The sequence below is a fragment of the Lacerta agilis genome, chromosome 8, assembly GCF_009819535.1.
Source record: "Lacerta agilis isolate rLacAgi1 chromosome 8, rLacAgi1.pri, whole genome shotgun sequence".
In the NCBI taxonomy this organism is placed as follows: Eukaryota; Metazoa; Chordata; class Lepidosauria; order Squamata; family Lacertidae; genus Lacerta; species Lacerta agilis.
The window spans coordinates 61,439,982-61,455,662 of record NC_046319.1 but is presented as its reverse complement, the minus strand read 5'-3'; the positions used below and the strand labels follow the sequence as shown (position 1 = coordinate 61,455,662).

The following is a 15,681-nucleotide window of genomic DNA, read 5'->3' as shown; positions in this document are numbered from 1 at the left end:
TGATATGCATGAAATTTCAGATATAGCTATATAATCCCTAGTTTAGTAAAATAAGACCTTTGGAGCAGGCATTTTTTAAAAGTGTTTTATGAACCGCCCTACTGCCCTACCCTCCATTGGGCTTCCCAAGTCCTGGAAAGTCGGCCTATGTGAAGAAAATGAGACTAGGCCAAGTAGATTAGGCCTTGTCTTGTCTTTGCCCCGCCCACAGCCCACAGCCAATTGGCCAGCTGGGTTGGGGGCGGGGCGAAGGCAAGGCAAGGCAAGGCCGAATCTACTCGGCCTAGTCTCATTTTCTTCACATAGGCCGACTTTCTGGGCTGCTGGGGAAGCCTGCCAAGGCTGCTGCCGCCCCATTTTGCCTGCGCATGGCGCCGGAAGGAGCAGCTCAGCACCACCCTGGGCGCTTGGCAGGTTGGCCTCCCCTTTGCCCCCAGCCTCCCCTGCATGAAGGTAGGATCCCCCTTCCTCCGCCACCCCCCACCAATCTTCCCTGCATGAAGACCCCTCCGCAGTCACACACCCCAGTCTTCCCTGCATGAAGCTAGGACCCCCAAAAGCAGTTGTGTAATTAAAAGAAGATGAGAAAAATCAGCAAAGCAATTCTGTGGCTAACTGACCAGTTCCTTTAAATAAGGTCTATTAATGAAGTTCACACTTTTGACAACCAGTCTGATGCTTTTGCAGAAAAATGTTCCTAGACAAGAGACTTATTTTTTATTTTTTAAGCCCTTTCAGTCTCCCATCTTGAGGCTAGGTACAGCAAACTGTACATTCCCACCCCTCTCCCCAAGTCTGGGTTATTTACTTCTGTGTGCTTTTGTATCTGTGTCTCCCTTGTATCTATTAGAGACTATTCTCTCGCCTTTCCTTTGATATCTACGCTACTGATTACTTCTGCTGTTTTAATTTTTAGAGAAAGTGTTTAATTTAAAAAGGATCTGTACTACAGAATAATAGTGGTAAAATACATTGAAGACAAGTAAATATTTTGGGGGGGATGGTCCCAGAGCCCTATTGCCACCATCCCAAAGAGGATAAAATGGGCAGACTTTGGTAATCTTTTGTCCTGTCCTCCCCCAATGTCTTTCCCTCTATCTGAGCTGGCTCCCTGCCTGTTACGTTACATGCGGGGAAACCCGTGTGGGTTTCTTCTCTGTGTAAAGTCTTCAAGCTGTTCCTGCACACGCCTGACAAATCTGCCCCATTGTCAAAATTTATCTTTTTCCCCACCTCCAGTCTCCGTTGTTGTGTGTCCTGGCTGAGGGGAAAAACAGATGACGGGTGGCCATGAGTCAGGGATGGTCTAGTTGAGATTCCTGCATTGCCCCGGGGGTTTGGCTAGATTCCTGCATTGCCCTCAGGGGTCCCTTCCAACTCTACAATTCTCTGGTGCAGGCTTGTGCAGAGTTTTAGGTACAAGTTGGATGCAAGGGGTGCATAGGATTGCAGCCCATCTTACGCACCGTCAGCTCAGGAATAAGTCCCACTGATCATGATGAGATTAGATTGCTGCTGTGCAGTCCTGTTTTTTAAATAAATGTTTTCCTTTTCAGATAATATACAGCATGGTGAAATCACAATAAATAAAACCTCCCCTTCAATAGTTTCAAGCACTACTACAGGTTCCACATAATATCTGTACAGTGGACGCTCAGGTTGCGAACACGATCCATGCAGGAGGCACATTTGCAACCCATGCTGCTGAGTCTGCACATGCGCGTGACGCAATTTGGCGCTTCTGCGCATGCGCCGAAACCCGGAAGTAACCCGTTCCAGTACTTCTGGGTTTGGCACGGTGCACAACCCGAAATCACACAACCTGAAGCAGCTGTAACCCGAAGTATGACTGTACTGCATTGTTTACTGTGAAAGCACCTGCACTTTGTAACTCCCCACCTATTGCAACAAAGCATGTGCCTTTGCTAGACTCTTTTCGGGCACCTGCTAAAAGCATTCTACTTTAGGCAAGCATACCTAGAAGCTTAGGAAGTTGAAGTAATTTTAATCTTAATATTTTAGCTTTTGTATGTTCTAAAGTAGGGTTGTTAATTTTTCTTGCTGTGGTGTTTGTTTGTTTGTGGTAAACCACTTTGCAGATTTATAAAAATAAATTTTATTAAATAAATGAACAATAAATATAAAGTAACACAAGCCTAAACACAATCCATCCTGTAGATTTAAGTATCTGTCCACAGTCGCCTACTTGTTATCAGAGGCCCAGAATCCACATTCCTTTGTAAGAAAATATGAAATAACATAAAACCATTTTTGCAGGCAGAAAAAAAAATCATTGGGGGGGGGGAGAACCACAATAAATTTTCCGCACTGGGTACCACCTGACCTTCCTACGCCTCTGGGTGGAGATCCAAACAAAGTGCAAAGATGCAGCCAGAAAATCTAATGCTACCCAGAAGCTTTAGGATTCTGTAAAGAACCTCTTTGCTGCTGCAGCTGGTTAACGTATACTCAACAATAAATAACACACACTATTTTGCTTATCTTGTGGCAACACCTCATCACACGATAACTTCAGGCGTTCTTGCCTATTACACTGGCATTTGGCCACTACACACAAACAGTTAATTCTATGCATTTCAGATTTTTAACATCAATCCACAATTCACTTCTCTTTACCTGCTGTGCATAAGAGACGGTGCCCATTGCAGTTTGTGTCCTGCTTAGAGTTCCCATTGGGTATCTCTGGGGAGTCTGAGGCCCATAAGGCTGTCCTGGATATCCATGGCCCTGCTGTTGCCCTGACTGAGGTCCCTGCTGTTGTGAGTATGGGTTGTTTCCCCCATAAGGCTGAGGTCTCATCTTCCCCATCTGATCCATTGGGCTGGATGGCTAGGAAAGAAAATTGTAAGATTTGTTTTAAATAGCAATTTGATATTTTGTAACTATATAAATGTTACAGTCTTACTCATGAAAGGTAGACTCATCAGTAAAAGACAAAAATAAAGACAAGGCAAAAGTCAAATACATTTCACTTAAATAAAGTTGCCAACATATAAAATTATCCATAAAGAAAAAGTAAATTCTCAGTCAACTAAGGCATAGGCATCATATTGTAGCTCACTACACACTCCAAGGAAACTTCACCCCTCCAGGGTAAGTTACGTATTCCAAAATTTTATAGATGTTATTAGCATTAAAGACCAATAGACAAATGCCTGCAAGTTAAACAAACAGCTTTTAGGAGAACAGATTAACACTCATTACTTTCCTCACATTTGAGTTCAAATATAGTTAAGATGATGCCAAGTACTTTGACAAAAAAACAAAGCTTCAAATTTCCAAAGCACCCAAAATGCCATATTTATAGAAGTGTCATAGATATTCTTTTCTTGAGGCAGACACGCGTCTTCTTTCTGAGTGTTAACCATGTTTATCTTAACTTTAAAAAAGTGGAACCACCTCTGCCAACACTCTCTTGTTTTTGTTCTGCCTGAAAAAGCGGTATGTAATATTGAAATCCATATACACCAGCAAGTTCTGGTTTGAAAGGACCAAGGGTCTGAAAGACCCCGAAGTAGTAAAAGGTTTGGGTTTGTAATCACAGTAATAAAATATGTTGCCCCCTCCACAAATCTTTCATTACAGCCCACCCTTTTGTACCAGTTACACTATTCTCAAAAATTCCACTTAAACTTTGAATTGAGTATTTATCAGTGAATGTTGATGTGAGGAACAGCTGCCGGAGTTGAATACAGGGAATGATATTATACAAGAGACAGAAGCTGTTACTGGCAGAAAAAAAGTGATACTGGCTCATTTGCAAGAATACATCAGGATAAATAAGGAAATACCAAACCCTGACTGAAAAGCGCTGGAGATTCTCTTCTGGACTGACACAGGGGAAATCCTTTCAAAAGGAAACCACAGGAATAGATTATCATGATTGCACTTCAAAAGCTGAAGGTCCTTCCACAGACATACATAACAGAAAAGGCGCTACTCCTTGAACATTGAAACCCCAACCCCCTGCTTGCAACTCACCTACATTCAAAGAAATGAGAAGCAATCTCAAAATTGGCAATTCCATAGCAGTTTTCCCAAAACCCACATCTGTACAAAGTGAGAAGCCTGATCACCACATAGATATTTACAGTTACTCTCCTTGCACTTTTATTTTGAATAGACAATTAGCAATACAACAGACTTCAATAGCTACTGGCCTAATTGGTCCCAATTCAGAATTCTCACCTCCAAACAGTAGGAGTATCAAATACAATAGCTTTCCTACAAGGGTATTTACTAAAGCAGTACTGTACCGAATGTAATTAACCTATGAAATGCCACTTTGCTCTCAGGTACAAGAGGGTCTAAATACTTTAGAAGCAGAATTAACACCTTCCCCCAATAATGCAGTTGTAAAACATGTAAATGGAGTGGGAGCAGTTTAAGTTATTTCTGTGTGAAGAGCAACTCTTCCCCAAAATGTCTTAGTCCAACTTTATGACAATTAAACATACATGAGGTAACTGGAAATCTGGTTTAAAACCACATAGCATATTCTTTCCCCAACTGTGGTGACCTGCTCATACACAAATACCACTATGCATAGGACTGAAATATTTTGAAACATGCGTTAGCAGTGACAGGCGAAGAAGAGCTTAAAGATTCTGTTCTTTGGCCCTCTTTGAGCAAGACACACACCTTCCCAATTCCCATCTCTCACCCCTTCTGCCTAGACCAGGGGTCCTCAAACTTTTTAAACAGGGGACCAGTTCACTGTCCCTCAGACACTGTTGGGGGCCGGACTAAAGAGGTGGCAGAAACATGCTCTTTTTAATGTATTTTTTTTAATTAAAAAAAAACCCTGTTTGAAAATAATAGCCAGAACAGACACACAACAGGCACTATCAGTAATAATATAAGTTACCTATACCTCACATTTATACTTCATTTCTTCTGGGTTATTTTTTGATGTTGTTGTTCCTCATGCGTATGACTTTCTCTGCATTTTTATTTTGTTTTGACTATGGCAGACCAACACGGCTATGTACCTGTAACTGAAACTTGGGGAAGTTTGGGTGGAGAGCTTTATTTTAAAGATTAACCCACCACTATTTACATGGAGATTCCCTTGTACAATAAACTGTTGTGATTGAGACTTCTCTTCTTGCTAATTCTATTTGCATATGTTGCCTGTGTTTTTGGTGCTCCCCTAACTTTGAAGGTTGCCAAGGCCGCCACATGGGATCCATGTGAGAAACTGGCGGGCGAGGCGCTCCTTCGTCGCCATCTTGCCCTCCGGCAGCTTAAAGGGGCAGCACGCCGTTATCAAGCAGCCAGGACCAGTGGTAGCAACTGCATTACCTGGGGTTTGTTACACATGCACACTTTTACCTCAGGGCTCTTCCTGCCCAGCCACGTCCGAGCCTCAGGCCTTGCGGATGGGCGAGGTTCAGGACCCTGGCTGGCCTGCGGACTGTAGTTTGAGGACCCCTGGCCTAGACCCAAGGATAGTCAGTTGCTTCCTGGCTAAATGAAGTATGTTTCAGCCATTGTTCTAACAATGCTGTCAACTTTTCAGGGATCAGAAAACAATTGTTTCCTGTCAAAGCTTGCTCTGACAGTGCCATAAATCTGGTTTCTGATAGCAAAATAAAGCAAGGAGGCCCTTTTGTTCAAGGTTATTATAAAATTTCATGTCCTCACTGTTTACGATTTCCCCCATCATGTATCTACATACCTGAAATTCAGGGTAATTTACTTTTGTGCATTTGATGAATCAAAGAATTTTAGAGTTGAAAGGGATCCCAAGGGCCATGTAGTCCAACCAACTGTAATGCAAGAATTACAGCTAAAGAATCATTGGCTGATGCTATCCAACCTCCATTTAAAAACCTCTGGTGGAGTCCACCACTTTCCAGGATAGTCCATTTCACGGTCAAACAGCTCTTACTGTGAGAAAGTTCTTCCTAATGTTTAGTCAGAATCTTCTTTGTTGTATTTGAATCGACTGCTTCAGGTTCTACTTCTCGGAAGTCCACAAAATCTTATGCCATAATAAATTTGTCAAGTTTTTTAAGGTGTACAAGACCCTTCTTTGTTCTTGCTACAAGAGCGTAACACAGCTATCCCTCTGGAAATTGTTACAAGGTTATCATAGTTAATTGTAGAAATGAAGGCAAAAGACAAAGGACTTTTAAAAAGACTGTATATGTGTTGAGCAGAAGTAGAAATCAGATTCCTTGGATTATGGAGAAAATGAAAACCCCACCTTAGGTCTGGAATTCATTCCTGACCAGATTTGTCATCTGATTTATTATAATAATAATAAAAAGTCTTGCTGGCTCTTTAACGGAGAGAAGCCCTAATTGATTCCCACAGTAATTAACCTGCATTTTACCTCAGAGTGTGCTAGTTAAGGAAGTCAGCACAGCTATTTATAACTCATCTCAAATTGAGGGCAGACTGCCTAAAATCTAACACATCCCAGCTGTACTCCTGTTTGAACTGGGGCCAAGGGAATTTTTTAAAGCAATCTTGGCACTGAATGAATGACACCAACACTATGAGAGCACGAGTGGTTATGTTGTGGTGACGTAGCAGCGGAGGTGGAATGGGAAGGGGGGCAGTGTACTGTAATCCCTCTCCAGAGTGCTCTTAGTTCATAGGCCCCAACCCTCTGTCCCTGTACAGTAAAGCCAGGAACCACCCACTGAGAGCTAAACACAGGAAATGTGTTTTCCTCAAATGTCTTGAAGTGAGAAGCACATGGCTAATCTGCATAAAAGCAAAGCCACACCACCCCCGCTGGCTGGTAATCTCTGACCAGGAGGCTGGCTGCTGGAGAGAACTTGGACCTGTGCCTGATAACCCAGAAAGAGTGGAGAGAACAGATGGGTAAGGACCCCAGCAGCAACAGCAACGGGACACGTGACTCTCCACATGGCCTTGAAAGCACAAACTATTGTTTGGCCAACGGGGCTGCTGTACAAAAGACAGCAAAAATGCTTCCTATGCAGTTCAAGGAGAAGCAGCAGCTGCTCCAGCAGCTTCTTCTATTGAGCCCTGCCACACTCAAGCTAGCTAGCAGAGAGGACAGAGACCACTGAACCCCTGGGACTTGGAAGCCACCAAACAGACGAAAGCTCTCACCAACAAAACACATATTTAATGCAGCTGGGCAAATGCACATATGCAGCCTCCATCAACTCCCCACAGCTGAACGCAGATGGGATCACGGGCCAAAGAAAGAAATTAGTTTTCTTTTCCACGTTGGGGCGGGGTGTGTGTGTTGTCTTCCCTGTGCTGTAAACAGCACACTATTTCAAGTCAACAAAGGCACTCTCCTGAGATGCAGAGAACTGACCAGGTAATGTTTTAGGTACACATTGCTGAGTTTAAATATGAAAATAGCTTTAATCAGGGGAGTTATTGTTTCAGCAAAGGGCTACTAGCTCTTTGTTTTTAGAGGCATTTTCATAGTTTCAGCATTAGCTGAAATGTTGGTGGCATTCAGATATACAGTGGTACCTCGGTTTTTTAATGTAATCTGTTCCAGAAGACCATTTGGCTTCCGAAACGTTTGAAAATTGAGGTGCAAAGGGCCGCCTGCAATTTCCATTGAGGAAATCAAAAAATATGCAGCGGAAGCCATTCGACTTCCAAGGTGCATTCGGAAATGGAAGCACTTACCTCCGGGTTTTCAGCATTGAAAACCAAAATGTTCGGCTTCTGAGTAACACTTCTAGAATATGCTACAGCAAGCCTTAGGCCTGTATGCTCCCCCTTCCCTGTTTTTTTCTTCAGCATGGCCATGAGATCAGAAGCTTCTACTTTCCTTTCAGATTAACCATTGTTTAGTGTTACAACCCTAATCAAAGTGTATGAAGCTTCTTTGTTTCAGAAACAAGACGTAGTTAAGATTAACCACAGTTTGTCCAAGTTTGATCATATTGACAAACTAAGATTAATCTAAAAACAGAAGTGAAATCTTCCAAACTTCTCTTCTGGTCACATCGAATGTGGGGTGTGTGTGCAAGAGAAAGCACAAACCTAAGTCTCATGCTGACTCACCCGTCTAAACACTAGTCTATGGTATAAGGTATATCCGAGTGAGTCCATGAAGAGTCATGCTTCTAGGAAAGCACACATATTTTTGCTTAGCTCTAAAACTTACCATTCTCTCACTTAGCTGCAACAAATGCAGTACTGAGTAGCAAGGGGATATATCAGCTTAACCCTTGCTAAAGGCACTACTTGCTGAAGGTATCTCTAGTGAAATCCAGTTGTTCCCCAACAATTCACATGCCTTTATACTGCTTATTTGGAATTTCCCAAAGAGGACCACATACATGCATGAAGAACGAATGCTAGAAACTAGGATAGAAAAGCTGGGAGCCAAAAAGCTAGGGCGCCAAAACAGAATGTTTAGTTGCCCGGGGGGGGGGGGAGGCAACACTTTTAATTTATTTTTTATAAGCATGAATTAATAAGCAGTTCACCTAAGTGACACATTTTATTTTGGTGTTTACAATAAAATATTGGTACCATACTTCAGTTTTCAAAACACTTTCTTTATTGTTAAACTCCTTAACATATTGTCTATCCTTAAGATATACGTTGATGTTTCCAATCACATACATTTCAGTAATCCTTGAGTGTCAGCCAGGCGCAAAAAATGGCACCCAGACTTTTTGAGATGCTCGCAAATGGAGAGTCTTTAGGCACAAAATGAGCCTGGGGCTATGCTAATTTCGAACCCTGGGAAGAACACATCAAATTCCAATGAAGAGACAATACATCCTTTAACAAACATTTTCCCATAGCAGAATCCTAAAGGGGAAGATCTCTCCAGAGTCTGGCAGGCACAAGTCAGATGTTGGGTCAAGGTAACCTCTTAAGATTCATGGCTGAGGTTTCAAACCAAATCTAACACACTCTCCTTCAATCTACTTCCAGACACTCTGAGAAGGGACCTACATAAGAATAGGGGGGGCATGGCTTTGTTTCACCTGGATTTATACCCAGGGTTGTGATGACAGTACCGGGGGGGGGGGGCTACAGGAGGAATCTAAGTTACTTTCTTGGATAAATTGGATGTACTGTAATTAAAATGTTATAGAAGATGGCATTAGTGTCTTGTGCAGCCTACACTGCAGCTTTTTTTAGTTGTTGTTAGTACAGAATCAAGAAATTGTAGTTATTCCAGATTAATCTGCCCAAAATACAAAGGTATGGGTTTGGGGTGCTCCTTTTATTTGATGCTCTCTTTTTGGAATGAATAATTGCCTCCATTTTCAAAAGGCCAACAAAGACACTTTAAATAACCCACGGGAATTAAAACAGCAGCAAAAAAAGTGGGAAAACACCACATTATGCTCTTTGAATTTTATTGTGCTGACAATATACACGATTCATTTTCAGCTTTCTGAACTTTTTAAAAAAGAAAAAAATGTACCTAAACATTCCCTTGCGGAGCCAGTAACTAGGTTTAAGGGGCCATTTGGTGAATAGCTTTTATTTCTGAGTTTCTAACGCTGGTTTCCACATGGCTTTAGACCCACCCAAATCCCATCTTCGGGTTAATCTCACAACTGTAAGTATTTTCGAGTATTCGTATTTGTCATAAAGCTTTAAGTTGTGTCCACCCAGCACCGCCTATGTGGGAAAGACTGACCACAGCTTGCAAGTATTAATTGGCAACATTGCTAGTATTGTACTGCAGTGGCAGACTTTGGGATTTCAAATTTCAGCAGCACCCTGTGCAACGCCAAATTTTGGCACCCCCACACCTTCTTACCTTCTGTTGTAAGGCACTGTTGTGGGGGGCCCTGTAGCAGCCTTTTGGCTCAGTGCAGGTGAACCAGTCATGCTCCCTTAAATCTACCTATGTGCACTGCACCTATGAGAACATAGGAAGGATCTGTTGGATCAAGCCAGTGGCCCATCAAGTCCAGTACAGTCATACCTCTGGATACGAACGATGTGTGTTGCATTCATCACAGGTTACGAATGCGCCGAACTCAGAAGTACAGGAACGAGTTACTTCTGGGTTCAGCGATTCGCACATGCGCAGAAGCACCGAATTGCGTCGCGCACATGTGCAGACGCGGGTGCTTCAGGTTGCACGCTGCTCGTGTTGCGAACAGGGCTCCGGAACGGATCCCATTCACAACCAGAGTTATGACGGTATTCTGTTCTCACAGGGGCCAACCAGTTAAATATGGGAAGCTCAAAAGTAGGACTTGAGCACAAAAGCACTCTCCCTTCCTGTGGCTTCCAACCACTGGTATTCAAAGCATACAACCTCCAAATGTGGAAGTAGCTACCAGGGACAAGAGAGTTCTAGCAACTCCTGCCAAGATGGGCACTTGTAAAATGGTGTAACTTCCAAGCCATGCTACCAGTACTACTTGTCTATAGCAGTGCTTGTAGGACAAATAGGCAAGACCAGGTAGAATTAACTGAGTGCAAGCTGAATGTAAGCTGCAGTCTAAACCACAGAGCCTAGGGCTTGCTGATCAGAAGGTCGGCGGTTCGAATCCCTGCGATGGGGTGAGCTCCCGTGGCTCAGTCCCTGCTCCTGCCAACCTAGAAGTTCAAAAGCACGTCAAAGTGCAAGTAGATAAATAGGTACCGCTCCGGCGGGAAGGTAAACAGCGTTTCCGTGTGCTGCTCTGGTTCACCAGAAGCGGCTTAGTCATGCTGGCCACATGACCTGGAAGCTGGATGAGCGCCGCAACCCCAGAGTCGTCCGTGACTGGACCTAACGGTCAGGGGTCCTTTTACCTTTTAAGCTTATTGGGGGAGACTTCTCTTGTTACTGTGAAAAGCACCACACACATTAACTAGGCATATAGTACTTGTACTTCAAAATATGCATTGGGCAGAGAATGGTGTCACAATATTTGAAGTTGTGTAAAAATCTGTGGGCAGCTAGGTCAATCTACACATTGCTCTAACATCTCTACTGTCAGAAGCAGCACGAGTTCTTTAAAGGATTAATAGAAGTGACAGTATAACATCTAAATATTGGGTGAGAAGAAGAAAAGAACAAGAACCAAATATACTTCAGATACAGTATAGGTTAGAAATAGAGGCCATAAATACTAGGGCTATTTTCACACCAAACCCCAATTTTAAAGCTCTTAATTAAGTCTTTTTTGAAAATGCATTTCTCCTCCTTCACACAGAAGGGAATGCCTCTTCTAAGATGGTGCATATCGCCTGTGGTTAAGTACCTGCATTAGAAAACTCAATTTTAAAGAAATTCACTAATTAAACAGAAGTAGCCTTTTAAAAAATGAATTTTTTTCATCTAACCAGTTAACTGATTAAAATAAACTGAAATGAACTAAGTAACAATGAATTAACATCAGCTAGATCACTCTGGTATCAGACACATTTTTCCTTTACTGATGTTGTATGTTTCAAGAGGACTAAAGACACAGAATTATGTTTGCCACTAGTGATAAAGGGAGATACTGGATGTGACTAGCCTCTCTTACAGGAACTAGTATCAGAAGCATCACACCAATGTGTCTTGATTGTGCTAATGGCTCCCCACCCCCACCCCCCACTTGTAGCATGAGGTTTTTTCATAAACTGCAGTAGCTGCAATTGCTGCTGTCATGCCTGAATAACACAAACTACCAACGTTGTTGTTAATGTACACACACACACACAGTAAGGAATGAAAGTTAACAAAAAACCATGTCTGAGCTATAGCCTATCCAATGAGGAGTTTGTTGATAATATACGTAGGGTCCTTTTGCAAGTCCTTCCTGTCTAATGAATAAGTCTGGGATAGTTGTCTAGACACACAATAAAAGATGATTAACAGAAAAGGCATTTCACATGGCTATAGCTGAACTTCAACCAGATTTCAAGACCATAATTAAATACAGAAGTATGGTAGTTCAACCAGTCTACTTTGCAGCCCAAGCAGCATAACAATTCACTTAAGTTATATGAAGCCCCTCCTGTTCCAAGTTGATTCACCTCAACATCTACTGGTAGTTGTTTTATGTTTCCTATCAGGCGATATCCAACAAAAGCCATACACAGAGTAGATCCAATAAAATCAATGGGTTTTTTAAGTCAATGGCTCTACACTTGAGTATGACTGGGTTAGATATATACAGCTAATCCCAAAGAAGCCATCACATTTAAAAAAGAGGAGAAAAATCAGTTATTTGTTTTCATTATTTTTTTTTACTGAAGAAAGAAAGCACGTGTGTGAAAAGTGAAGCAGTAGACACCCAAAAGTGCTAAGAGCTAAGATGAGTAATGTGGCTATGGATCCACTGGAGGCACTCAGCAACATGGGAGTAGAACAAAGTTAGGACTGTACACTATTAGCATGATTACTGGAGTAAACAGGCAGTCAGTACAATGGGGTAGGGGACAAGGAATATAAGGCTTTTAGTGGAGTCTAAAAAAATCTGTTGGCAGAAGTGACAATTCACACATGGTTTTTAAGAAATCTGAAGTTCCCAAAAGGAACAAGAAGTGCCCTACTGGATCAGTTCAGTAGCCATCTAATCAGGCATCCTGTACTCACAGTGGTCAACCAGATGCCTATGGGAAGCCTGAAAGCAGGACCTGAGTGCAAAAGCACTGTCCCCTCTTGAGATTCCCAGCAACCTGTATTCAGAAGCATACTGCTGTAGGCAGTGGAGGTCAAGCAGAACTATCATGGCTGGTAAGATAGATAAAGGTGGAGGGTCAACTGTGACAGCCACAGCAACAGTCAGGAAAAAAATCCAAACCAGAAAGGTCACACAAGCAATACTTAAGAGAGGATGAGATTGAGAGTGGCAATAGGTGAGGAAGTCATTCCAAAGGATGGAAATCAAGTTGATGGGGAGGTAGCAGGAGGCTGCTCAGTCACAGACAATCACAATGCAAATGGCTGAAGCCACTAAAGAGCTCCGTGAAAACATTTAAGAGAAAGGCAGCATACCAAGCATCAAGGCCTGAAATAAAGAAAGAGAAGGGGAGTCATGAGGCCAATACAACCAATTCAGAGATGCAAAAGGGAAGTGGAGATCTACAAAAAGCAGCTTAATGGCTGAGAAACAATGGAAGGGTAGACACCTGGGAGCACTTAGCCAATGCTCTCACCCTGTTTGGAGGGCAGTATACTTACGAGAAAACTAAAAACAAAGAATGACAGCAACTTTTGCAGGGTGAAGAGAAAGGGGGGAATCTAGATAAGAGCAAAGTCTTGAAGAAATCATGGGTTGGAGGAGATAACTGCTTTTTGGGGCCACTCAATTCCAGCGGCAGCAGAAAAGAATCCAGATGGCAGCTAGGGAAGAAGAAGAGTGGTTGGCTGCTGTGGTCCTAAGAGACAATTAGCAGAATACCAAAGGTAAGAACTGGAACACATATAGGACATTGAGAATGGAGAGGAATGCAATGCAGTGTCAGGGAAATGGGAGCCCTAAGGAATTAAATCCTCCTTCTGTAGCATGCAAGCTGCCTCAAAAGCTGCAAAACTGGGTGAGGGGCCAGCCTGCCTGGGAAGGCTACAAGGAACAAGAGCTAGTCTCATTCCCACCTTCCAGAAAAAAACCAATTTCCCAACCTTTATATCAATGTTTTGGCAACAGTCATCTGAACTGAAGTTCCCACCTGAACTTAGTTGATGCTGAGCCAACCCAGCTCCCTCAGCCTTGCCTTGCAGGGCATGTATTCCATACTATCAAAGTCCTTTAGTTTTCATGCTACTGGTCCCCAGTGGAAACTCAAAATTGCCCCCCCCATGCTCAGACTGCCATCAAGGACAGACATCAGTCACATTAAGGCAGAAGGGAAACGGTACTACACACCCAGGCCAAAACTGTGTCAACTAGTGCTAACACCCTACACACTCAAAGCACCATCTCCTTGTAAATATAAAATAGTTTACTATTAAGGCCCTACTCAAGGGTTCCCAAAGTCTGAATCCTGTCCTCCTTCCTTCACTCTTTTCATTCACATCCAAACAAAAGCAGGTCCAGGAAAACCCCAAAACAAAACAAAAAGCAACTAACTGCTATCATTAATGGAATGTGTATTTGTAAAACACTACTATTAAACAGCCTCACAGTCTTTATTACCTTTTTCATTAAAAGTTACTACCCTTTGAGCTCCTTACTATTTACAGTTCAAGCTCAAATCAGCTTTGTTCCATTCTGAGTAGACCCAAGTTAATCATGCATATTAATATCAATGGGTCTACTCTGAGTAGTGATAGCACTGAATACAACCCAGTGATTTTGTATCAGATAATCCAACTTGGGGTCAAATATATATCCAACACACCTGCAAGTGTAACAACTATTGCCAACTCAAGAGCTGATTTAACTCCAATATCCTATGGGCTTGGTATATGCTGCTTTTGTAAAATTCCACATGGAATAAATTTTCAGTGACATGAGGAGAGCCAGAATATTGCAGTGGTTACACTGTCAGACTAGCTCTTACAAAACCAGGGTTCAAATCCCAATTTCGTCATGAATCTCACTGAATTGCCTTCGGCAGGTCACAGTCTCTTGTCCTAACAGGGTTATTGAATGGGTAAAAAGGAGAAAGGAGGAGAACCCTGTATGTTGTACAGAGCTGCTAGCAGGAAAGCCAGGATGCAAGCAATGTAAACTATCAACAAAACCAAAATGCCATATTATAGCAAAAGCTTCTATTTGTGGCAAGAAGCGCACACCAACCATCCACATCAGTTCAGATGAATTAATTGGACTGCTTATAAAAGCAAAGTTAGCAACACCAGGAGTTGTTCAGCAAGGAGAGGGATCCCTGGCTACAGATGAATAGATACTGAAATTCATATTACGCTAATGCCAGGGGGAAAGGAGGAACAGCCGATGCTGCAAACCTTCCAGTAGGATAAGAACAAGTATAGCAGGAAACCATAATACTAGGAGGCAGAGCCAATTTCAATTCTTATGATGATAGCAAATCCTGAAGCAGAGCTCTCTGAATGATTTTTGAACACCATGGGTCACATCTAGTAACAGTTACAGGTGGGTAGCCGTGTTGGTCTGCCATAGTCAAAACAAAATCGAAAATTCTAGTAACAGTTTCACTAGACAGAAGAAAAGGACAACTTCGGGTTGAGGTCGTCACACCAGACACTCATCAAGGCATAACTTTGTGGGCAACTTTCAGTACTTCTATTAAGTTTGCAACATGCAGCATTTCATTATTTCTTACAACAACCATGCTAGTTAGGCCATTATTCCAATACTCAGACAGCGGGAGTTCTTGGCTAAGACTGCCCAGCAGGATCAGGGCCATATGGAGCAGTGGTCTCCAGTTTTCAATTCAAACTCTTGTGACCAATATAGTTACACGTTTGGAATGTAAAGAAATGTAATTGTTTACAATTCTGTTCTTTGCAGTTACTTTCTTTGAGACAGCAAGCAGATCAAAAACATTTTGTTTTTATTTGCCAATCACATGCTTCAAAAAAGCCTCAGGGCAGCTTTATGTACGTGTGTTTGTGTGTGTGTGTGTAGCATTTTACATTGCACAATCACAATTGCCACCTACCTGTAACCACAATTTCATTGTAAGAGTGTTTTGCATATTATTTTGGTATTGTGTTAAGGGATGTCATTGTTAGATGCTTTTGAATGAAAAGTGGGGTGCAAAATGTTAAACTGAAATGGAATTAATCTTATTGCATCAATCAGTATTTTGTAATCAGGTTTTCAC

At 42.3% G+C, this 15,681-nt stretch overlaps 1 protein-coding gene across 2 annotated transcripts in view; it reads right to left on the bottom strand.

The window, feature by feature from the left end:
- Positions 1–15,681, bottom strand: part of ARID1A (AT-rich interaction domain 1A) — a 91,070-nt gene that overhangs the window by 53,514 nt on the left and 21,875 nt on the right. For both annotated transcript variants that reach the window (XM_033157844.1, XM_033157843.1), the window contains exon 2: positions 2,638–2,850. In XM_033157844.1, the coding sequence (XP_033013735.1) occupies positions 2,638–2,838 (201 nt within the window). In that variant the 5' untranslated portion in view covers positions 2,839–2,850. The remainder of the gene's footprint in view (positions 1–2,637; positions 2,851–15,681) is intronic.